Below are 23,487 nucleotides of genomic sequence, written 5' to 3' on the forward strand. Positions count from 1 at the left end.
GGAGAAGACGAGACCCACAGGTGACCCGCGCCCTGGACGGGCATCCAGGCTGGACCGGGGCGACTGATCCGGCTCTGCCCCCGGGACACGGCGGGCCCGGACGTGGGCACAGCATCCGCTCCGCATCCCGCGACCCCCGGACAGCGCAAACCTGCGGGGCACCAGCGGCATCTGGCCAGAACCAGGGGACCCCGACCACGGCCCCACCCACCTGCTCCCTCCTCTCTAGGTGACCCCTGTTTCCGGCCCCGCCCCTCTTCCTGGATCCGCCCCTCCTCCCAGCTCCAGCACCTGCTCCAGACTCAGACTCTCCCCAAAACCAAACCCTGCTCCCGGCCACGCCCCCCCTTCTGCCTCCTCCAGGGTCTCCCAACCCCACTGCCCCCTCCATCAGCCCCTTCCCCCGGGACCGCCCCTCCACAGGCTCCGCCCACTCCACGGCACCGCCTCTCTCCTCCCCGCTCCAACCGAGCCCGGGCCCCACCCACTCGTGGAGGCCCCGCCCCTCTTCCTGGATCCGCCCCTCCTCCCAGCTCCACCACCTGCTCCAGACTCAGACTCTCTCCAACCAAAACCCAGCTCCCGGCCCCCGACCTCGCCAGGCTCCGCCCCGTCTCCCGGCCACGCCCCCTTCAGCCTCCTCCAGGGTCTCCTGGCCCCGCCTACTCCACGGCCCCGCCTCTCTTCTCGGCACCGCCCTCCCCTCCCCGCTCCAACCGAGCCCGGGCCCCACCCACTCGTGGAGGCTCCGCCCCACCTCCCCGCTCCAGGCTCCGCCCCACGCCCACCCCGGCTGCCCACCCGACTTGAGTTTCTGGCAACCTCAGAGGAAACGGAAACTGAAAATGAACGCGGAGCATGGAAATGAGCGGGGGAGGGGCCGAGCGCGATGACGCAGGCGCGGTGACCAAGCTCGGGGGAGGACCAGGCTGTCTCCTGGCCACGCAGAGTGGGGGGCCCGAGAGGGGCGGGGGGGGGGCTGCCCACCGCGGAACCCGGAGCCCTGGGGGCCCTGCAGCGGCGGGCCGGCAGCGACCACGCCAGGCCTGGGAAGTGCGCGCCTGGGGTCCAGGAGCAGCGGTGCTGAGCCGGAAAGAACCGGCCTGCACCTGCAGGGCAGCCCGGCCCAGGGCCACGCGCTGGGGGCTCCGTGGAGCCACAGGAACCCGGGATTCTTCCGCAGAGACGGGCACCTTGCAGGGTCCATGCGGGGAAGACGAGTTACAGGAGTTCATTTAGGGGCAAAAGCTGGAGATGGTGCGGGGCGTTTGACACCCAGCGCTCTCGGCGCCAGGGTCTCGGCCCAGGGGGACGACTGTGAGCTCCCGCGGGTGTAGCCGGGAGCAGAGGCCAGGGCGCAGCCGAGGGGATAAAGCCCTGCACGGGGACCGCGGTGCTGCCGCCTCCCGGGGGCCTGGCGGCTCCTGGGCCTCCCTCTGGTCGGGGTGAAGTGGGCCTGCCCTTCCCCCGGGGGCGTGTGAAGTGGGCTGTGGGGGCAGCAGCCGGGCCAGGGCCTCAGAAGCCTCTGATGAGACCCAGGTCCTGGGCTTCCGCCCCTCCCTGAGGGTTAGACCCAGGAGGTCCGGGCTTGGGGCCCCAGGACCTGCATTTCCCGCGGGCAGCCAGGATGGGCATGGAGGGGGCTGCGCTGGGCGCCCAGCCCACCCCCTTGGCCACTGAGTTTCGTTTCTCTCCTGCAGGATGGGCTGCTCTGGATTTCCTTCTGTGACCCCTGTCCCCGCCCCCGCTCTTGGTCCCTGAGGGTCCGCCAAGTTTCATTTCTCCGTGGCCCTGGGCGGAGCTGGAGGCGGAGCCGGCGCCTCATAAAACCGGAGGAGCCCGGACCGCGGCTTCTGGCGCTGAGCTAGGAGCGGTGAGTGTCGCCGCTGGGGTCCGCGCTCCAGCCGGGAGAGGGGCGCACGCAGCGGGGCTTCCTGGTGGAGAAGAGGTGAGGGCAGTGCGCGTCCTCTCGCGGGCGGGTGACGTCACGGGAGCGAGGGCCACGGTGGATGGGCTCCGACCACCCCAGGTGCTGGCCCCCGGAGCGGCCCGCCCGGAATGACGCGGTAAAACTTGAACCTGCCACCTGTCCTGGCTCTTTTCAAATTCCTGCAGCCAGAGAAGGGGGAGGGGCTGGAGTCGGGAGGGGTCTCCGGTCAGGGGGCGGGGCGCTGAGGAAGTTTCCTGGGGTCTCCGAGTGGGCCCCGCGGACTGGGAGTTTCTGCGGTGGGGCGGGGCGGGCTCCTGGGAAGTGCCGGCTCCAGGTCCTCACTGGTCCTGGGGCGGGGGGCTGGCGGGGAGACCCCAGGGCGGCTGGGAGAGGAGGAGGCCCAGAGAGGCACCTGCGGGGCTCCGCCCACCCTGCGGGGCTGGGGATGCCCAGGGGGCAGGACCCCACACAGAGGATTCCGGAAGGGGCCTGGGGAGCAGGACCCTGCTGCTGGGGATCCAGGCCTGGGGAGACGCCCCTCCCTCACACACAGCAGGGACCACAGACAGCACTTCTGAGCGCCTCCCTAGCACCCCCTAGTGGATCAGCTCTGGTCCCCACCCCTCCCCCTCGCAGAGCGCCTCCCTGTCTCCGTTTCTAGGTAGCAGAGCCATGGTGCTCAGGGGCCAGGGCTGGCCCGGGGGAGGGGCAGGCACCATGGAGTCTGGGCAGGGCAATGGCCCAGGCCCTCTGCCGGGGCTCGGCGTGCAGGCCTGGCTGACTCCCGCTTCCTCGCAGCACACAGCGTCGCAGGAGACACCGGAGGAAGATGGTGCAGTCTGGGGTGGAATCCAGGAGTCCGGATTCAGCCGCTGAGCCCAGTGCAGCGACACTGAATGGAGACGCTCACCCGGCAGAGAGCGCGCAGCCCAGGGTAAGTGGCCGCCCGGCAGGTGCGCCTGGGGACACGGGCGTGTCCTGCTGAGGGCTGTCCCCTTCCACAGGGCAGCGGCCGCCCTCCTGCTGCCTCCGCGTCCTCCCCGCTCTCTGGGCCACCAGGGCAGGAAGATGGCCTCCGTGCACTCTGGCCGCCAGGGCCACCTGGCTCTGGGAGCCTGGACAGGCGCTGGGGCTCAGGCAGGACAAGCAGCCAGGGCCGTCCCTGCCAACCTCGGCCCGGCCTCCGCTCAGCCCTGGGCCTGCTCACTGCGTTGTGAGCTCCATTGAGCAGCCACGTGCTGTCTCCCCCAAACCAAGACGTTTTGGGGGGAACCCCACGAGCCTCTGCGCTGAGTCCCTGCACTGCCGTTCCCGCCGGACCTCGGGGGGCTTCCCTGCCGCTCACGCCTGGACGAACACCCTGAGATGGGCTGAGCCGGAGGTGGGCTGCCTGTGACCCCCGGGAGGGGCCATGGCAGCTGCCGCCCAGGTCCCAGGGCGTGCCCGGTGATGCCGCCTGCCCCTCGGTGGCTTTATTTATGTAACTTTTGCGTGCACACAGTAGGCGTCTTTCACCGAGTAGGTCTGCCTCCAGGTGGAAACTCGCTCCTCAATGCGCGCTAGGCACCCTGCCGCCGCAGGCTGCGCCCGGTCTGGCCGAGCCCCTGACCTCCCACGTCACACACCCCACCGTGCACGGTCGGTGTTGGGCTGGGACAGTCCGGTCCCTTCCAGACACTGAAGTCCCAGGAGGAGCTGAGGTGCTGACCCCTCCTCCGGGTGAGGTCCGGATCCAGCCGGGAGCTCTCCCTGCCGCCTGGAGGATCCCCCACAGAGCCGGGGCTGGGGGGCTGGGGGCTGCGGGGCGCTCAGAGGTCTGTACGTCTGAGGTGGTTGCTGCTCCACTTCTGTGTGTACAGAGACTTGCTCACGTGTGTGACAGGTAGAAACACACACACAGACAGCTCTGATCTGCTGGTTCACCCCTCACGGGGCCACCATGGCCGGGGTTGGGTCAGGCTGATGCCAGCGTCCAGGACCTCACCCAGGTCTCCCAGTGGTGCGGGGGCCCAAGCACTGGGCCGTCTCCTGCTGCTTTCCCAGGGGCGCCAGCAGGGAGCTGGATCAGAAGGGGAGCAGTGGACTCAAACAGGCGCCCCATGGGAGGCCAGCACCCCAGGTGGGGGTGACCGTGTCCAGCACACGGCTGGCCCCCACTTTCACTCCTAAAGGCGTTGTTACCGCGCTTAGACTGTCAGGTCCTCTGCGGGCTGAGCAGCGTCATCCCGCCGTCCCCGCACCTGCCTCGCTGCTGTAGGAACGCAGCGTCCGTCTCCGTTCGCCCCTCGGTGCTCAGCACCGCACGTGGGGCCGCGATCCTCGCGGGGTTCCTGGCGCTGGTGGTGAGCAGTGTGGTCCTGGTGCCCGGTGCAGTGCCCTCCTGTTCCCAGGTCAGGGCTCAGGAGGTCCCTGAGTCTTTGCTTTGCGTTTCCACGACGCGTGAAGCCACCCCAGAAGCCCTCCTGGGTGCTCTTCCCGCTGGAGCCTGCCCCTGCCCCTGCACCTGCTCTCCTTGGAGAATCCCGAACCTGCTCGGCTCGCTGGGGCTGGCTGCTCGGACGTTGCACCCACGGCTGCCCAGAGTCCTCTGCCTTCCCGTCCGCAGGGGCCTGAGAACAACCTGTACGCCCAGTACGAGGAGAGGGTGCGCCCGTGCATCGACCTCATCGACTCCCTGCGGGCCCTGGGCGTGGAGCAGGACCTGGCGCTGCCCGCCATCGCCGTCATCGGGGACCAGAGCTCGGGCAAGAGCTCCGTGCTGGAGGCCCTGTCGGGTGTGGCCCTCCCCAGGGGCAGCGGTGAGGCCCCTCCCTCTCCTTCCAGGACAGCTGGGACGCGGGGCAGAGAGGGCCCTGGCAGGTGCTCAGTCGGGGAGGGCGGGGAGCAGGGTGGGGGCTTCGGGGCCTACAGGGGTTTCCCACCGGGCAGCCTGAGGAAGCCTGCGGGCCCCGGGGTCAGAGGGCGCCGGGCTGCCTGTCCTAGGCGGTTCCTGAGGTCACGCAGAGAGCGTGCGTGAGCAGCAAGGGGGCGGCGGGAGGTTCTGCCTCGTCACCGTCCCCCCAGCGGTGACCGCCTGGGGGTTGACAAGTGTGGGCTCAGGCCTGCAGGGCAGGGGCAGGTGCGAGCTGACCCGGGCCTGGCCCCCTAGGCATTGTCACGCGGTGCCCTCTGGTGCTGAGGCTGAAGAAGCTGCCCGCGGAAGCCGAGTGGAGGGGCCGGGTCAGCTACCAGGACCAGGAGGTGGAGCTCTGCGACCCCGCGCAGGTGGAGCCCGCAGTGACTAAAGGTGAGAGCCCGGGCCTCCTCCCCTGCTGGTCCTGGCCACACCCGGGCGGTGGGGGGCTCCCGAGACCGCCCGCCCCGTCCTGGGCGCTGCTGCTGCCTTGGGGACCCCTCCCCAGGGGCACTCAGCCTCCTGGGCGTTTCCTTCCTTTCCTGCCTGAGCCCCGGGCCCCGGGTGGATCTGACAGCAGCGTCAGGACGCACCGAGAGCCCTGTGACCCAGAAACACGGAGGACTCGCACCCTGGGCCCTCTGCGGACTGACGGGGTCGTGTGGGACAGGGCTCCTCTCAAGATCCTGTACAAGGGCTGGCTGAGGGCCCCAGGGCTGAGGGTCCAGGGCTGAGGGTCCAGGGCTGAGGGTCCCAGGGTTGAGGGTGCCAGGGCTGAGGGCCCCAGGGCTGAGGGTCCAGGGCTGAGGGTCCAGGGCTGAGGGTGCCAGGGCTGAGGGCCCCAGGGCTGAGGGTCCAGGGCTGAGGGCCCCAGGGCTGAGGGTCCCAGGGCCGAGGGCCCCAGGGCTGAGGGTCCAGGGCTGAGGGTGCCAGGGCTGAGGGCCCCAGGGCTGAGGGTCCAGGGCTGAGGGTCCCAGGGCTGAGGGTGCCAGGGCTGAGGGTCCAGGGGTGAGGGTCCCAGGGCTGAGAGCCTACACACATGGGCTGTCTGTCAGCCTCCCAAATAAAAAAATATATTTTTATAAACTTCAAGGAAAAACAGAATTAGAAATAAGTTCTGTCCTGACGGAAACGCTGGAATTCATTCACACAAGCGTCTTCTAGCAGTTCCTGGAGACGTGTGTGCTGTGGGACACGGGGTTTCCGCGTTCCAGCTGCGGAGAGGCCCTGTGCGCTGACCCCTGGCCCGGGAGCGAGAGCCCCAGTAGCGGCCGCAGGAGGCTCCCGAGTGACGGCGCCTCCCCAGCTCCTCTGGCTGCTGTGGACCGGGGGCAGGGGGAAAGGCTGGCCCGGGCCTGCCGTGGGCGGCGTGGGTGGAGCGCCTTACAGACCCAGGCCTCCGGGGACACGGACGCGGACACGGACATGGACGCAGACGCAGACACGGCCACGGCCACGGTGCTCTTTTCGTGCTGTGGGTGAGGCCGGCTGTGGCTGCACACAGGACTGTGTGTTGGCGAGCCCAGCCCCAGGGCTGCCCCTGCCTGTCTCACATGTCAGCGGAGCAGAGGGAAGGCACTGGGGGCGTGGCTGGGCTCAGGAGGAGTGGCCAGGCCCTCCCCACCTGGGGTCTGTCCCAGAGGTGCGCGGGGCAGGTCTTGCAGGCCCTGCATTGCTGCGGCCATCACAGGGCATGGGGGCCGCGGGCCAGCGTCCCAGGGCGAGCCCAGTTGTAAGGAGCAGACCCTGCCTTGACAGGGGACACGGGGAGACGACCCTGCCCGTGGGTGTGGGTGCAGGACGGAAGGGACAGTGGTGTCCCCGTGCACACGGCATGGTGGACCGCACACAGGAGCTTCCGCCCTCTCCTGGGCGCCTGCAGGGGGCGGACCAGAGCTGCACTGGGGCTGTGGTCTCAGCCTTGAGGCTCCAGAGGACATGGCCTCTGTCGCTGAAGCCCCTGTGGCACTGTAGGCATGGCCACCCTCCTGCCAGTGGGCCAAGGGCAACAGGCCCGTCCCGGCTGATTTCGGCCTCCTTGGAGCTGCCCCCAGCACTCTCGCAGGAACCCCGGCCGGAACTTAGCTGCAGGTGATGGCGTGGCCAGCCGCCGCAGGGGAACCCAGCAGATGGGGCGCCGCGTGCGTGGCTGTGGTCCCAGCCCGGGTGGGAGGCTGGTGCCTCGTGGGCAGAGAGCGGGGCGCTTGGCTGCCAGGCTGCACACGCAGACCCGGGCCCTGCACCTGCACCTGTGGGCCTGAGGAGGGAGCAGGCCACAGCCGAGTCGTGGCCGCGACGCCTGGCGTGGCTCGGGCCCACGCAGGCCAGGTCCCCGCGGAGCTTGGCAGTTCCTGTCGGGAATCCCCTGCTTCCTGTGGTTTTCCCTCATTTGCTGTGACCTCAGGGGGGACTCGGGGGTCTCGGGAAGCCTTCGCCTCCCCGCCCTCCCGAGGACGGGACCCCCGGGGGCTGTGAGGACACTGGGCTCTGACCCCAGGGGTCAGCCTGCGGAGGAGCAGTGCCGGGGCTTTGGCTCTGACCGGGGACAGCGAGGTGTGCACCCCGCTCCTCTCCAGCCCTGGGCCCTGGCAGGAGCCGCGGGGCCTCTCCCAGGGGAGCAGGTGCCAGCCCGAGCCCCGCCGCTCCCTGTGCCTCCTGCAGCCCAGAACGTGATCGCCGGGGAGGGGCTGGGCATCAGCTCCGAGCTCATCAGCCTGGAGGTCAGCTCCCCGCTCGTGCCGGACCTGACCCTCATCGACCTGCCCGGCATCACCAGGGTGGCCGTGGGCGGCCAGCCCGCGGACATCGGGCACCAGGTGAGACACCCGCACCCTTCCCCCTGGGCCTGGGCGCGCCTGGGGAGGGCAGAGGCGAGTCGGGGCCTGTGGTCACCAGTCTCTGCCCGGCTCAGTGGGAACCTCTGAGGAAGTGGGGCCGAGGGCAGAGCTGTGCCCCGTGGTTTGCTCTCCAGCCTGGCTGTGGCTGGAGGCAGAGGGCTGTGTCTGACGCGGGGTGGGGCGGGGCCCTGTGGGAGGAGGAGCATCAGCAGTGGGCGTGGTTATGGCACCAGGGCCTCACCTGGAGAGGGCAGCAGCAGGGTGCAGCTCCTGTTTTGCAGCGCAAGGCTGGTCCCGGGGAGAGTGGCTGGGCCGAGTACCGTGGTGTCTCTGAGGCTCGGCCCTCGGCCGTCCGGGCAGGAGCCCCGGGGCTCAGGGCTCTGCAGGTGTCGCCCTGCGAGTCTGGGTGAGGCCAGGGCACGGCCGGGCCCAGGGAGTCGCTGCGTCACGGAGTCGCGGGGCCCCTCTCTCCTTGTGCAGATCAAGGCGCTCATCAGGAAATACATCCAGAGGCAGGAGACCATCAACCTGGTCGTGGTCCCCAGCAACGTGGACATCGCCACCACCGAGGCGCTGAGCATGGCCCAGGAGGTGGACCCCGATGGGGACAGGACCATTGGTGAGAAGGCGCGGGGCTGAGCCTGAGCGGGTGCCGGGGGAGCCCCAGGAATCCAGGCGAGCCGGCGTGGGGGCGCGGCTCTGCCCAGGTGCACCTGCTGAGGGTGCCCAGGGAGGCCATGGCCAGCAGCTCCCCAGACATCTGGGGGCCCCAGGTGATGCGTGGCCCCTGTCTTCCTGCGTCAGCAGGCCCAGTGGGGAGACTCAGAGGGTGGCCTGTCCGTCCTGGGGCCATGGGAAGGAGCGTGGCCAGAGCCTGTTCCAGGGGCCCCTGCCGCTCTCCCTGTAGGCTGTCGGGGGTTCATCTCCGGGAAGCCAGGCGGGGAGGAACCCTGGCGCCCGCGGCCGGCCCTGCACTGAGCTTTCCCCGGGGCGGCTCTGACCGGAAGTCCCTGCCCGCAGGCATCCTGACGAAGCCTGACCTGGTGGACAGGGGCACGGAGGACAAGGTGGTGGACGTGGCGCGGAACCTCGTGTTCCACCTGAAGAAGGGCTACACGGTGGTGAAGTGCCGCGGGCAGCAGGACATCCAGGAGCGGCTGAGCCTGGAGCAGGCCCTGCAGAGGGAGCGGGCCTTCTTCCAGGAGCACCCCCACTTCAGGTGCGCGCCGAGCCCCCGCTGGCCGCACAGGCCTGGTTCCGACCCGGCCCCGTCTCTGTGTCCTGTGCAGGCCTGGTTCCGACCCGGCCCCGTCTCTGTGTCCTGTGCAGGCCTGGTTCCGACCCGGCCCCGTCTCTGTGTCCTGTGCAGGCCTGGTTCCGACCCGGCCCCGACTCTGTGTCCTGTGCAGGCCTGGTTCCGACCCGGCCCCGACTCTGTGTCCTGTGCAGGCCTGGTTCCGACCCGGCCCCGACTCTGTGTCCTGTGCAGGCCTGGTTCCGACCCGGCCCCGTCTCTGTGTCCTGTGCAGGCCTGGTTCCGACCCGGCCCCGTCTCTGTGTCCTGTGCAGGGTTCTTCTGGAGGAGGGCAGGGCCACGGTGCCCAGCCTGGCCGAGAGACTGAGCACCGAGCTGATTGAACACATCTGTGTAAGCACGCGCGGGCGCTCTCCCGGCGGAGCCCGGCACAGGGCTGCAGTGCCGGCCTCGGGGCCTTCCTGGAAGCCTGGGTGCAAGATGGGGCTAGGAGGGAAGGCCTGACTCTGGGGAGCCGCCAGTGTGCCCCACTTTCAGTCCTCAGCGGGGGGAGTTGGGGACCCCCAGCCAGGTGGACGTGGGCGACTGGCCATTTGGGGCTGGCTGTGGGTCAGAGCTCGCCTGGGCTCTTTCTGCTCTGCTGGGCCACAGTTCCAGGCCTCCGTGCGTGGCCAGGGAGCCCCGGGACTGCAGGTCGATGTCCCTGAGCCGGGAGTGAGTGGGGAGCTGCCTGGGCCCCCTCATGTGGGAGGCGGGCGCTCGGTTATCGGCCCCTGCCCGGGCTTCCGCAGCAGCTCGGGTCCAGACGGGGCAGGCTCAGGTCTCCTTCTCTGGACCAGTGCCCTGAGGCCCGGTCTGTCCTGGGTGCCACGGCCCCGGAGTCCTGCTCACCACAGGGCTGCTCACGCAGCAGGAGGCTGGGCCTGTTGGCGCCACCGTGAGGCCTGGAGCAGAAGTTCCCGGCCACTTCTTGTTGAGGTTTGCAGATCTGCAGTGGCTCCGGGGGCCCCTGTTCCAGGACCTACCCCACACGGGGTCTCTGTGCTGCCTGCAGGAGCTCCCGTGGCCGGGTCGTGGCAGTGGCTGCTCTTCTGGGGCGGCCTCCAAGCCACGCGGGCGCCTGGGCCTGGTGCCCAGCTGCTTGCCAGGAGCTGGGCCTGGGGCTGGAAGGAGGCCGGGCTGCCCTGGGCCCCTCGGGAGAGACCGGGGGCGGGAGGCGCCCTCAGGGGAGCCGCGCCCCTTGCAGAGGAGCCGGGCCCCGCCCCCTCGCGGGCTCGCCGGCACATCCGGCCTTTCTCCCCTCCGCAGAAAACGCTGCCCCTGTTGGAGAAGCAGATCAAGCAGAACCACGAGCAGTGCACGGAGGAGCTGCAGAAGTTCGGCGTGGACATCCCCGAGGACGACAGCGACAGGCTGCTCTTCCTGATTGACGTGAGCGCGGCCCGCCCACAGCTGCCCCGCTCTGCCTGCAAGGCCCAGATCTGCGTGCAGCAGGCCCGCCTAGTCCTCCAAGACGGACAGGGCAGAGAACCAATGGGAGGGGAGGGCTGGGCGCGGGAGGCGGGGCCTGCAGGAGACGGTCGCTCCTTCATTGGCTCTGGCCCTGAGCCCACCCAGGCCCCCCCGGGCGGTCAGGGGAGTGGGTCCCAGGGCGGAGCCTCCTCCTTCCCAGCTCCCCACCCCGCGTGCACACAGTGCATACCAGCCCACGCGTGTGCGTGCACCTCTGCTGACCCCGATGCCTCTCCCCGCCACAGAAAATCAACGCATTTAATCAGGACATCACTGCCCTCATTCAAGGGGAGGAGGTCGTCCGGGAGAACGAAACCCGGCTGTTCACCAAGCTGAGGGCCGAGTTCTGCAAATGGGAGAGCGTGATCGAGAAGAATTTCAAGGCAGGTGAGTGTCGCGGCTCACGGGGGCTGGCCCAGAGCCGTCACCAGTGATCGCGGACGGCGGGGCCTCCCTGGTGCCGGTTCTGGAGGCTGGCGGGGCCCAGTCCCGGCTCCACCAGATCCCGGTCTGGGGCGAGCTCTGTCTGCCCCGCCCCACAGACAGCGCCCCCTGGTGGTGTCCTTGCGTGGGGATGGTCAGGGGAGCCCCTGGGGCTCCTGGATCAAGGCAGGTCCCCTTGGGGAGGGCAGAGCCCTGGGACCTCAGCGCTGCCCAGAGACGCCCCTGCTGCCCCACCACGCTGGGGGTCAGGTTTCGGCACTGGAGTTGGGGGCACAGAGACAGGGCACAGCAGCAATGCAGTCACAGACCGGGGTGCGGGCTGAGCCCGAGAGGGAGATGCACGCAGGCGGTGAGGGTGGGCGCAGTGAGGAGCCAGGGACACAAACTCCCCGTTTGTCCCGTTCCTGTCACTGGCCCGGGTCAGCCAGCGTCTGAGTGCAGGGGACCCTCAAGAGAGGATGGCCATGGACCGGCCGGAGCCAGACGGCCGCGGGAGCTGCCGTCCTCCCCCATGGAGCAGGAGCCACGACCTGTGAGATGACGCAGTGCCGTGGACGTGGCCCATGGAGCAGAAGCCCAAGGCCTGTGTGATGACGCAATGCCGTGGACATGGCCCCATGCACCTGCTGGGGTCTCCAGCCCGGCACGTGGCTGCCGGGATTCCATCATGGCAGCCATGGAGGCAGACGCGCAGCTGCACCGTGGGTCTGCAGGGGCCCAGGAGGCAGGCGGCGTGGCTGCTGGGGCCCGGGCCACCCCAGGCAGCGTCCAGATGGGCGAATCCATAGAGATGAGGTAGAGGCGCCCTTGCTCCCGGGGCTGGAGCGCGAGATGGGCAGGGAGTCCTGGTGGCCGCCAGGGGTGAGCACGTGGGCGTGGCCAAGGGTGGAGCCGCCGGGTGCAGCCTTGAATGCAGCAAAGGCCTCTCCTGCCTGCACCGGGTGGGCTCCTGTAGGGATTTCTCCTCCGTGATCACTCCTGGGGGGACGCCAGCCAGCCAGCAGGGGGCGCCAGGCTCCGCCCCGGTTCTTCACTCGGTGGGGTGAGGAGGGGGCCCTTGGGAGGCTCCAGCCCTGCAGGGTCCCTCCACCCCCTGGGGAGCAGAGAGTGAAAAGAACCGCAGGTTCCCAGAGGGGCTCCCATCACGCAGTGCACCTGCTGCGCCCCGGCCACTGTCCCTCAGCTGTGACCGTACCCACCGCAGTGGGGCAGATCCAGTGTCCATGGCTGCACCTGCTGTGCCCTGGCCGCTGTCCCTCAGCTGTGACCGTACCCACCCCAGTGGGCCAGGTCCAGTGTCCATGGCTGCACCTGCTGTGCCCTGGCCGCTGTCCCTCAGCTGTGACCGTACGCACCGCAGTGGGCCAGATCCAGTGTCCATGGCTGCACCTGCTGACACCTGGCCCCTCAGCCGTGACCGTACCCACCGCAGTGGGCCAGATCCAGTGTCCATGGCTGTACCTGCTGACACCTGGCCACTACCCCTCAGCCGTGACCGTACGCACCGCGGTGGGCCAGGTCCAGTGTCCATGGCTGTACCTGCTGTGCCCGGGCCGCTGTCCCTCAGCCGTGACCATCCTACCACGGTGGCCGGGTCCAGCGTCCACGCTGCAGCTGCTATGCCCATGGCCGTGTCGTCAGGTGGTGACGGTGACGGTTCCCACCCGAGGTGTACGGGTTCCAGTGTCAAGGCCGTGCCTGCTGCTCCCTGGCCCCAGGCGGCACCTGGGGCAGTGCAGGGCCGTGGCGAGGTCTCGCCGGTTTTGCTCTTGTCTATGCTGCTTTCCCGGCCTGGGCCCTCTCCCTGCGGCCCTGGGGCACAGGGACCGGACCTGGAACGGAGGTCTTCCCCGCACCTCCAGGCACTGCTCCGTCTGGGGCTCGGCCGACTTCCTGTTTCCTTGGCACTCTCACGCCCCGGACCCAGAGTGGAATCGCATCCTGAAACGCGGACGATCGCCTGAGGAGTTCACAGCTGCTCTTTCCCACGCAGGTTCTAGTAACATCCGGAACCAACTGTGGAAGTTTGAAAACCAGTACCGTGGCCGAGAGCTGCCGGGATTTGTGAACTTTAAGACGTTTGAGACGATTGTGAAACAGCACATCAGAGCCCTAGAGTTGCCGGCTCAGGACATGCTGCACAGGGTGACAGGTGTGTGTGGTGTGGGCGGGCCACAGGTGACAGGTGTGTGTGGTGTGGGCAATGCACAGGTGACAGGTGGGTGTGGTGTGGGCAATGCACAGGTGACAGGTGTGTGTGGTGTGGGCAGGCCACAGGTGACAGGTGCGTGTGGTGTGGGCGGGCCACAGGTGACAGGTGCGTGTGGTGTGGGCGGGCCACAGGTGACAGGAGTGTGTGGTGTGGGCGGGTCACCCAGGTGACAGGTGCGTGTGGTGTGGGCAATGCCCAGGTGACAGGTGCGTGTGGTGTGGGCGGGCCACAGGTGACAGGTGGGTGTGGTGTGGGCGGGTCACCCAGGTGACAGGTGCGTGTGGTGTGGGTGGTCATACAGGTGACAGGTGTGTCTGGTGTGGGTGGTCACACAGGTGACAGGTGCGTGTGATGTGGGCGGGTCACCCAGGTGACAGGTGGGTGTGGTGTGGGCAGGCTGCACAGGGGATGGGTGGGTGTGGTGTGGGCGGGTCCCATAGGTGTCAGGTGCATGTGGTGTCTACATTTGCACACCAGAAGCTGGTGTGTAAGACCCACCGCCCCACCAGAAGGCTGCAGGATCCCCAGCGCGGGGTCTTCCCAAGTTCATGGACGGCGCCTGTTCTGAGTAAAGTCTGTGTGCAGCAGAGGCAAAACCAACTCCTGTTTCCATGCCGGGTCCCGTGAGGCCCCTGTGGCCCCTCCCAGACACCCTGGGAGCCCACGGGACATCACGTTTTTGGGCCCCTGTGGACTTAGGTGAACGCTGTGGGCCCAGCTGCCAGGCCCGGGCAGGTGGAGGGGCCGGGCTCTCCCCAGGCGGTCCTGAGCCCAGGGGCAGGGGCAGGGGCAGGGGCAGGGGCAGGGGCAGGGGACGGTGTCTCTGACCATTTTGTGGCCTCCTGTTCTGCTCGGTCCTCCTGGCTCCGTTCCTCCGCCCTCAGACATGGTGCGCGCCGCCTTCACAGATGTGTCAGAGAGAAACTTCCATGAGTTCTTCAACCTGCACAAGACCACCAAGGTAAACCCTGCCTGTGGCAGGCCCTGGCCCCAGCGCCAGAGCCAGGGTGGGTGTGGGGGGACGGCCCCACCTCCCCCAGGTGCGGGGCCTGGGGGCTCCTCCTCTGTGAAGTGAGAACAGGAGACCCTCCCCCACCATGGGGCTGTCAGCCCAGTGGGGGGGCGGAGGACACACCTGTGTCCCCTAGGCCAAGGGTCCCCTATGCTCTGGATCAGGCATCTCACAGAGAGCCCAGCAGGGGTCCCGGGCACTTGGCTGACGTTGCCCTGGCCCCACCCCCTCCCTGTGGACGCCCTGCTGGCCGTGGCCTCCTCCCCGGCAGGCATCCGAGCCCCACAGGAGAGGTGGACCGGGCTGAGTCCTAGGCCTGAGAGCAGTGTCCTCAGAGGGCCCAGGCTGGGGCGGAGCCAGCTCAGGCGTGGGGCGGGGACTAGGGCTGGGGCGGGGTCAGCTCAGGTGTGGGGCGGGGACGGGGGCTGGGGCGGGTCAGCTCAGGTGTGGGGAGGGGGCTGCAGTGGTGTCAGCTCAAGTTTGGGGTGAGGATTGGGGCTGGGGCGGGGTCAGCTAACATGTAGGGCGGGGACTGGGGGACTAGGCAGGGGATTAGCTCAGACGTGGGCCAGGACTGGGGCAATGGGGCAGGGTCAGCTCAGGCACGGGGCGGGGACTGGGGCTGGGGCGGGGTCTGCTCCCCTCACGCCTCCCTGGGGAGCCCCACTGACCGCAGCGTCCCCTCCCCTGGGCTGCCCTGGCCTGAGGCCCTGCGGGCGCCTGCGTCCCCGTGAGGCCGGCTCCTTCCCCACCCCTGCCTGTGCTTGTCTCCTCCCCAGTCCAAAATCGAGGACATCCGCCTGGAACAGGAGAAGGAGGCCGAGCGCGAGATCCGGCTGCACTTCCGGGTGGAGCAGGTCGTCTACTGCCAGGACCAGGTGTACCGGGGCGCGCTGAAGAAGGTCCGGGAGGCGGAGGCCGAGGAGGAGAAGAAGTCTCAGAGGTTCCGCGGCTCCTCCTCCGGACTCGGCTCCTCCCAGGACTCCTGCTCCTTGGCCGAAATCATCGAGCACCTGGTGGCCTACTACCAGGTGAGCCTGGGAGCGCGGGGCCAGCGGCTCCTCCTGCCCTCCTGCGGTGCCTCTGCGGGCCTCGCTCTGCCCCGTCTCTGGGGGCATCACCGCCAGCTCCATCCCCCACCCCTGGCTGTGCCCCTCTGGAGCAGCTGGACGCCAGGCACACAGCAGAGGCGGGGACTTTGCGTGCCCTGTGGGCTGCTTCTCCTCCGGGGTGGGACTTCCTGGAGGTCTCCGTGCAGCCTGGCCGGGCCCTGCACCCTGCGGGTGGCAGCTGTCCACTGGGCCACGTGGCCAGGGACAGGGACACAGCACAGCTCAGGGGGTGCATGGGCAGTGAGGGTGCGGCCAGGTGAACCCCCGGGACCTCCTGGGTGACCAGATGCTCCACACCCCAGCGCTGGGCCCTGCAGCCGACGGGGCGGGGCTGCCCCAGAGGCCGGCGTGGGCGTCCTCGGGCTGAGGCCGAGCCGCCCGTCTGTGCTCCCAGGCTGCAGCGGGAGACCGCAGGGAGCAGCAGGGCTCCAAGCCGAGGTCACACTGCTTCCTGCTGATCGGGGGGCCGCGGCGTGCGTGGCTGCTTCTCCCCGCCCCAGCGCAGGGCCCGGCTCCCCGTCCTTCCTGCTGGGACCGCCGTGAAATGCCCTGCACTGGACCCGGACGTGGCCTGCAGGCCGCAGCAGGTCCACGTTCTTGGGCGTCACCTGCGCCGGCCGCCTCCTGGATGTGGCCTCTGCCCAGCCTGAGAGCCACGCTCGGGCCCCGCCCTCCCCAGCCCCATGCCCCTCCCCCGGCTGGCCTCTCTGCAGGGTCCTCCTGGCTGCAGGTGGAGCCCCCAGCCTGTCCTTCTGTGCCTGGCGCTCTCCTGGGCACAGCTGCCCCAGAGCTGTGTGTGCGGAGCAGGGGTCTGAGCGGTGTCCCTGCAGACGTGTCCTGTCCACGCCCCGTCCACGGAGAGTCTGCTCCTCTGTGTGCTGCTCCCGCCCCGTCCACAGAATGCCTGCTCCTCTCTCTGTGCCCCCACCCTGTCCATGGAGTGTCTGCTCCTCTCTGTGCCCCGCCCTGTCCATGGAGTGCCTGCTCTTCTCTCTGTGCCCCGCCCTGTCCATAGAGTCCCTGCTCCTCTCTGTGCCCCGCCCTGTCCATAGAGTCCCTGCTCCTCTCTGTGCCCCGCCCTGTCCATAGAGTCCCTGCTCCTCTCTGTGCCCCGCCCTGTCCATGGAGTGCCTGCTCCTCTCTGTGCCCCGCCCTGTCCATGGAGTCCCTGCTCCTCTCTCTGCCCCGCCCTGTCCATGGAGTCCCTGCTCCTCTCTCTGTGCCCCGCCCTGTCCATAGAGTCCCTGCTCCTCTCTGTGCCCCGCCCTGTCCATGGAGTCCCTGCTCCTCTCTCTGTGCCCCGCCCTGTCCATGGAGTCCCTGCTCCTCTCTCTGTGCCCCCACCCTGTCCATGGAGTCCCTGCTCTTCTCTCTGTGCCCCGCCCTGTCCATGGAGTGCCTGCTCTTCTCTCTGTGCCCCGCCCTGTCCATGGAGTCCCTGCTCCTCTCTGTGCCCCGCCCTGTCCATGGAGTCCCTGCTCCTCTCTGTGCCCCGCCCTGTCCATGGAGTGCCTGCTCCTCTCTGTGCCCCGCCCTGTCCACGGAGTGTCTGCTCCTCTCTCCTCTCTCTGTGCCCCGCCCTGTCCATGGAGTACCTGCTCCTCTCTGTGCCCCGCCCTGTCCACGGAACGCACGTGCTCTGCTCTGTCCCAGCTCCTGCTAACAGTGGCTGAGCTCCTCGCCCACCTGGCCGCTCCCTAATGGATTTTGTATCTGGAATGGCCGGGTTCCTCTCCCAGGGCTGATGCTCCTGGGCCGGTTCTGGAGGGGGAAACCGAGGCACACAGGGGGCAGAGCTCGCTCAGCCTGGGACCAGGGGCTTCCTGGAACGGCCCGACCCGGGAGGTGACGCTTTCATGGGGGCTTGGGGAGGGGGAGGGGAGGCTGGGACCTGGGGTGTGCCTGCAGGCGGCTCCGAGGCCCCTCCCCCAGCCCCAGGGCCCTGGCTCTGCCTGGAGCAGCCCTGCGGGTGCAGACGTCAGCCGGGCGGGGCTGTGGGCGGGTGGTGGGGTGGGCTGTGGCCCTCGGCCCCCCGCCCTTTGCCCAGCGGGCTCAGCGCTGCCGTGGGCGGCCGCGTGCACGCTCAGGGAGCTGCTGGGAGCGCAGCGGGCAGCCGCCCGGCCACCCTCCCCTCTCCCGGCCTCCCCGGGGCGCTCCTGCTCCGGGCGCTCTGGGCGGCCCCTGCAGCCCCCGCTCTCCCTGCAGGAGACGGGCAGCCGCCTGTCCAGCCTGGTCCCGATGCTCGTGCAGTTCTTCGTGCTGCAGTCCTACGGGCAGGAGCTGCAGAAGTCCATGCTGCAGCTGCTGCACAACAAGGAGAACTGCGGCTGGCTGCTGAGAGAGCGCAGCGACACCAGCACCAAGAGGAGGTTCCTGAAGGAGCGGCTGGCGCGGCTGGCCCAGGCCCGGCGCCGGCTCGCCAAGTTCCCGGGCTGAGGGCTCTGCCAGCCGGGCAGCGGGCGGCCCAGACCCCCCCCCCCCCCCCGTGCTGTCCCTTCTGGAACCGCGGCTCAGCTCAGAGCACGTGGGGACGCCGGCAGCCTCTCCTCCTTTGTAATAAACGTGTGAGCCTCTGCCGGGTGCCGGGTGCTGGGGCGGGGGCCCCTGGAAGTGGCAGCGGAGTGGGCTGAGCCCGGAGCAGGACCCTCACTCCTGCTGAGCCGGGCAGCAGCCCTGGTTCCCAGAGGTGGCGCCCTCTCTGGCCGCCCTGGGCATCCCCCCGCCCTCACTCCTGCTGAGCCCCGCAGCAGCCCTGGTTCCCAGAGGTGGCGCCCTCTCTGGCCGCCCTGGGCATCCCCCCCGGCCTCGCTCCTGCTGAGCCGGGCAGCAGCCCTGGTTCCCAGAGGTGGCGCCCTCTCTGGCCGCCCTGGGCATCCCCCCCGGCCTCGCTCCTGCTGAGCCGGGCAGCAGCCCTGGTTCCCAGAGGTGGCGCCCTCTCTGGCCGCCCTGGGCATCCCCCCCGGCCTCACTCCTGCTGAGCTGGGCAGCATCCCTGGTTCCCAGAGGTGGCGCCCTCTCCCGGCCGCCCTGGGCATCCCCCCGCCCTCGCTCCTGCTGAGCTGGGAGCAGCCCTGGTTCCCAGAGGTGGCGCCCTCTCCCGGCCGCCCTGGGCATCCCCCCGCCCTCGCTCCTGCTGAGCCGGGCAGCAGCCCTGGTTCCCAGAGGTGGCGCCCTCTCTGGCCGCCCTGGGCATCCCCCCGCCCTCGCTCCTGCTGAGCCGGGCAGCAGCCCTGGTTCCCAGAGGTGGCGCCCTCTCTGGCCGCCCTGGGCATCCCCCCGCCCTCGCTGCTCGCTGGCACATGCCTCAGGACGCTGCAGGACCAGGATGGTCAGCGGTGTCCCTGTGGCCTGGGTTCTGCTTCGCCCCGTTACTCTGCCCCTGTGATGCGTAGAGGTTGCAGGGCGACGTGGCGTCGGCGCTCCTGGGAAGCCGTTGGCCCAGGGTGACCTGCCGGGACCCGCCGAGCTACCCGGTCCTGTGCTGACCAGCCACCCCCAGGGCAGAGTGCGCCGTCCCTCCCCGTCCGTGTGCAGAGTGCGGTGGGTGCGTGGAGGTGGCTCTGGCTCCTGCACGCCCAGGCCTCGCTCAGGGCTGAGCACTGGGGGTCATCAGTGTGACGTCAGGCGCCTGGGCCTCCCAGAAACGCTCACGTGCAGGAGCCCCCGTGGGTCCCCAGGCGCTCAGCTGCCAGGCGGATCTCATTCTTTCAAAACAGATTTATTCATCTGAGAGGCAGAGTCACAGAGCGGGAGACCCAGAGCGAGCCGTCTTCCATCCGCTGGTTCCCTCCCCAGATGGCCACAACAGCCAGGCCCGGGCCGGGGGGAAGCCAGGAGCTCCATCCGGGTCCCCCATGGGGTGGGAGGGGGACACTGGGGCCATCCTCCACTCCCTCCCAGGTGCCGTAGCAGGCAGCTGGATCAGAAGTGGACAGGGGGACTCGATCCGGGGCCCACATGGGATGGGGGAGGGGTCACGGACGGCTGCACCCGCCCCACTGCTGCAGGCCCGAGGGCTCCGAGTCCTGGCTGAGATCCGCGTCTCCCGAGTCAGCTGGCGGGCGGAGGAGGCGTTTTCCAACATGGGATCTGTGACAGGAGTGGCCAGTGCACTGCTCTGTGCGTCCTCACTGCCCGCGTCCCGGCCCTGCGTCCTGCACGTGTGCCCCAGCTCCCAGGCTGCGTGGACAGGCGCCCAGGGCGGGCTCCCCACCAAGTCCATGTGGCTGCCTCTGCCTGCCCCCGGCCTCTCAGCGCCCTGGTGTTGGGTGCCTGCCCTCTGCAGGCGATGTCGCCGCGTGCCAGGCCCCATGGTGGGAGGAGGCCAGAGAGGGCGGGCAGCCTCCCCAGAGTGGCCTCCGCAGGCCCGGGCTCCCGTGCTGGGAGTGGTGCCCCCCGGAGGCCCCGGCCCACTGGGTGTGAGCTGGGGCAGGAAGTGGTTGGCCGCACCCTGGCCAGGCAGGAAACGTGGTGCGCAGGGCCTCGCAGGAACCCGTATCCCCAGGTGCAGCAGTGTCCGCTCCCGACGTGGGCCCACGGTAACATCACGGGCACATTGTGGGGACTTTATGGGGTCATCACAAGGACATCACAGGGACATAAAGGGGACGTCTCGGCACGTCACGGGGACCCGCCGTGCTGCGGGGCGCTGGGCTGCGGGCCGACTGTTTGTCTCCCCTCACCGGGAGCTCCTCCTGCGTCTCCTGCCCAGCTGTGGAGGCCTTTGCTTCCGCGGGCCACGCACTGCAGCCCCTGCTGCCCCCGTGTGGCCGAGGGACGCAGGACAGAGCCAGGATTCTGTCCCAGCTCCTGCTGTACCGTGGCGCCAGCCCCAGGACCTCGCTCGGAAGCCGCTGAGGACACGGCTCTGCCCCGTGACCCTGCAGGGCCTGGGAAGAAACCTGGCAGGTGGACGTGGCTCAGGGCCGGCTGACCCCAGGACAGGGCCCAGGCAGGGGCAGCTGGGCGGGCAGCCCCATGCAGGCCCACCGGGAGCACACGGCCCATGACCTGTGGTGGATCCAGGGTCGCAGGGTGGAGCCTGGGATTCTGTCCCAGCTCCTGCTGTACCATGGCGCCAGCCCCGGGACCTCGCTTGGAAGCTGCTGAGGACGTGGGGCCCTGGGCGGACGGCTCGGGACCAGCTGGCCAGAGGGCGGGGGTCGGGGGGGTGCAGGCCGGGTCAGCTGGGTCTGGGGTCCAAGTCTGGGCAGGGCCAGGGCTCTGTGCACAGCGGGTCAGGCTGGGGGTTGCAAGGGAAGTCGCAGGGACCCCCAGTTCCCTCCCCTCTGTACACCTGAGCATGTCCCAGAGTCTCCGGAAATCCGGGATCCATAGCCACAGCTCCCAGGCGTCCCTGCGGAGGCTGGCCCGGGCAGCACGGGGAGCCCCAGGCAATGAGGGGCGCCACGTCGGTCAGTTCCCAGACTTTGCCTTGATGGGGGCTGGATGGGTGAACTGAGTCAGATGAGCCGGCACAACACGTGGGGGTTGGTGGTTAAGACCCTGACGCCCCCTACTGGAGGCTCCCGCTTCCTGCGCCCGCGTGCCTGGGAGGCTGTGGTGATGAAGCAAAGACTGGGGTCTCAGCCCCGTGTGGGGGACCTGAACTGAGTTCCTGCCCTGGCTTCAGGCCCAGCTGGTGGCTCTGTGGGCCTTTGGGGAGAGGGCTGGCTGATGGGCGCCGTGTTTCTCGCTCGCTCTCTCGGACATATACTAACAGTGTGTGCAAGGCACACAGACATAGCCGCTACTGTCCCCAAGGAGGCAGCTTTCCACACACTGACCCCCGCAGCAGGGGCGGGCTCACACATGGGGACGCGTCATTGGTCAGCAGGGCGTGGGAAGGGGCAGGAGCCCTCGGTGTGGTTTCTGGGAGGCAGGGCCAGGCAGCTGAGGGTGGCCAGCTGAGCAGCTTCCCCAGGGGCTGGCTTGGGGTCCTGCAGCTGCCGTGGGGAGGTGAGAGCCGCTGAGAGTGGCCTGGGTGTGAGCGCCATCGCAGAGGGGCTGGGCGTGGTTCAGGATTGGTTCTGGACTCATAGGCAGGCTCCTGCCTCTAGAAATCCACACCCTGGGGAGGGGCAGTGTCAGTGCACCCCAGCTGTGTAGAAAATAAGACACATGGTTAGGGCACATAGCTTATTTGTATAAGATTTGTTATGGGCTGGCGCCTTAGCAAAGCAGATAAAGCCACCACCTGCAGTGCCGGCATCCCATATGGGCGCCGGTTCAAGTCCTGGCTGCTCCACTTCCGATCCAGCTCTCTGTTGTGGCCTGGGAAAGCAGTGGAAGATGACCCAAGTCCTTGGGCCCCTGCACCCACGTGGGAGACCTGGAAGAAGCTCCTGGCTCCTGGCTTCAGATCGGCACAGCTCCAGGCATTGTCACATTCTCTGGACTCCATACAGAGCGCGAGGGAGGGGTGGACGTCCCTGGCATCGTGGGTGAGCTGTGGGCAGAAGCCTCGCAGGATGACAGAGTAAAAGCAGCACAACACTGCCACCTAGTGACAGGTCCACGAAGTTACGTGGTGACAGCTGCGGAAGGCAAAACCCCACACCCGTGTGTCCCCCTAGAAAAAGCTGCATTGGACACCGTGTTGTGGCTGGGAAGCAAGCGCCCTGCAGGCTCTGTCCAGGCCCGCCGCCTCTTCTTGCAAGGCCCTTGGAATCATTGCAAGCTTTGTCCTCCTCCTCTGGGGGCTGTGGGAGTCTTCAGTCCACCGGGCTGGGTGCCGGCCAGTGACTCCTGTCATTCATCAAGCATTGCTGCCCTCGCTGGGGACCGGCCCTCTAAGCAGGACAGTGTGGCACTAACTGGGTGCAGCTCCGGAGCATGGGGGTGGGGTCGGGGAGACCCCGGGAGACAGTAGGAGCTGGACTTCCGAAAGTGGGCAGAGCCGGGCTGGTCCCCAGGGCAGACCCCTCTCCATTGTGTCCCCTGGGCAGGTGCCCTGGAGTTGGTTTCTCACTGATAAAATGGGGAGGAGCCGTGTCCTTGCGGGGCGACCCCCAGGCGTCCCCGTCTCATGCTCACGCCCAGTAGGAGAGCCCCGTCCCCTTCTTTTGGCCGTTTGTGCGCCCACCAGGGTCCGTCCTCCTGATTCTCTTGCACTTTATTCTCTCCCTGTTGCCAGTGCGTTCTGCACCTCAGTGACTGTGCGGAGCCCCTCCCTGCCAAGGTCATCCCAAGGTCACCCGTTTACCAAGCCGCCTGCTGTAGTTTCTCCAGGGTGACCTGAGTGATGCTAAGTCTTTGAAAAAACTCCAGAGCCAACCAGTTGGAAGTGCTAGTTATTCAAACAAACCAGAATGCTTTATTTCCACTCGGGTTCACCTCCGAAATTGGTGGAACACACAAGTATAAAAAGATTAGCAAACTGCAGGGCGGAAGGGCACAGCGGCAGTCTGGACCCGGGTCGGTGGCCACAGGGCCCCTTGACGGGCGGAACGAGCGTCCCGATGCTCCTGGTCCCATCGTGACTTTTCATTGAAATCCATTTGGTGTTTTGGAAATAGAAGAAAATCCCGAAAGGGAAGCAGGTCATTTTCAGCATTTTTGGGGACACAAGCCTGCAGCTCTGGCATTCCATATGGGCTCCGGTTCAAGTCCCAGCTGCTCCACTTCTGATCCAGCTCTCTGCTATGGCCTGGGAAAGCAGTGGAAGATGGTCCAAGTCCCTGGGCCCCTGCACCTGCGTGGGAGACCCGGAAGAAGCTCCTGGCCTCAGATTGGCCCAGCTCCAGCTGTTGGGGCCCTTTGGGGAGTGAGCGAGCAGATGGAAGACCTCTCTCTCAGTCTCTGTCCCTCCCTCTCTCTGTGTAGCTCCTTGGAACAAAATACATCTCATAAAAAGCCTCCAGGTTTCATACCACTAGCAACAAAAAAACACAAATTGCGTAAGAAACTGTCAGGCACTTTGTTTTCTGTGATTTCGCTCTGGAAGAGCAGATCTGAATCGGCCTTGTCCGGTGCCCTCCCCTGCGTCTCACCTCTTAGTGTCTTCCTAACACTGCTTCCAGGAGCACCGGCCTCAGGATGGAGGCAGGTGCAGTGAGGAAGCTCAACCAGGGAACTTTCCGGAGCCTCCCAGCCCTTTGGAGACCTGGCCCCTAGGACACTGCTCTGTGCGTGGCCTGTGACTCACGGCGCAGCTCCAGTGCCGCCTACGTGGCCGCAATCCTGTGGCAAAACCTCAGCCCGAGGGGCTTTCAAGGGTCCCACAGGGGCGACGGCTGTGCTCAGCCGACTGAACTCTTGTTAGAGATGCACCTCCCAGTG

General features: G+C 68.1%; 1 protein-coding gene across 6 annotated transcripts; it reads left to right on the top strand.

Annotated features, from left to right (window-relative positions):
- Positions 1-749: 749 nt before the first annotated feature.
- Positions 750-17,780, top strand: LOC100008606 (interferon-induced GTP-binding protein Mx1). 6 transcript variants are annotated; one of them, XM_070073145.2, is made up of 15 exons: positions 750-903; positions 1,701-1,873; positions 2,729-2,864; positions 4,536-4,728; positions 5,079-5,216; positions 7,485-7,639; positions 8,141-8,279; positions 8,681-8,879; positions 9,230-9,308; positions 10,224-10,346; positions 10,673-10,814; positions 12,865-13,023; positions 13,968-14,044; positions 14,875-15,126; positions 17,413-17,780. In XM_070073145.2, the coding sequence occupies exons 3-15, from the start codon at positions 2,760-2,762 to the stop codon at positions 17,641-17,643; spliced, it is 1,992 nt and encodes a 663-aa protein (XP_069929246.1). In that variant the 5' UTR covers positions 750-903; positions 1,701-1,873; positions 2,729-2,759; the 3' UTR covers positions 17,644-17,780. The 6 variants fall into 6 exon arrangements, with proteins under 6 accessions (XP_069929246.1, XP_069929247.1, XP_089186643.1 ...); XM_070073146.2 differs by having other exon boundaries at positions 822-898; XM_089330517.1 differs by lacking the exon at positions 750-903 and adding an exon at positions 910-1,053.
- Positions 17,781-23,487: the final 5,707 nt, after the last annotated feature.

Source organism: Oryctolagus cuniculus, chromosome 4, assembly GCF_051225735.1.
Source record: "Oryctolagus cuniculus isolate XC-2025 breed Fujian yellow rabbit chromosome 4, ASM5122573v1, whole genome shotgun sequence".
Classification (NCBI taxonomy): Eukaryota; Metazoa; Chordata; class Mammalia; order Lagomorpha; family Leporidae; genus Oryctolagus; species Oryctolagus cuniculus.

Excerpts from the sequence above, each read along its gene's own strand:
- LOC100008606 (XM_051838020.3), top strand. Across the intron at positions 4,729-5,078 it reads GGCCCTCCCCAGGGGCAGCG|GCATTGTCACGCGGTGCCCT; the intron begins GTGAGGCCCCTC and ends CTGGCCCCCTAG. Across the intron at positions 9,309-10,223 it reads AGCTGATTGAACACATCTGT|AAAACGCTGCCCCTGTTGGA; the intron begins GTAAGCACGCGC and ends TCCCCTCCGCAG.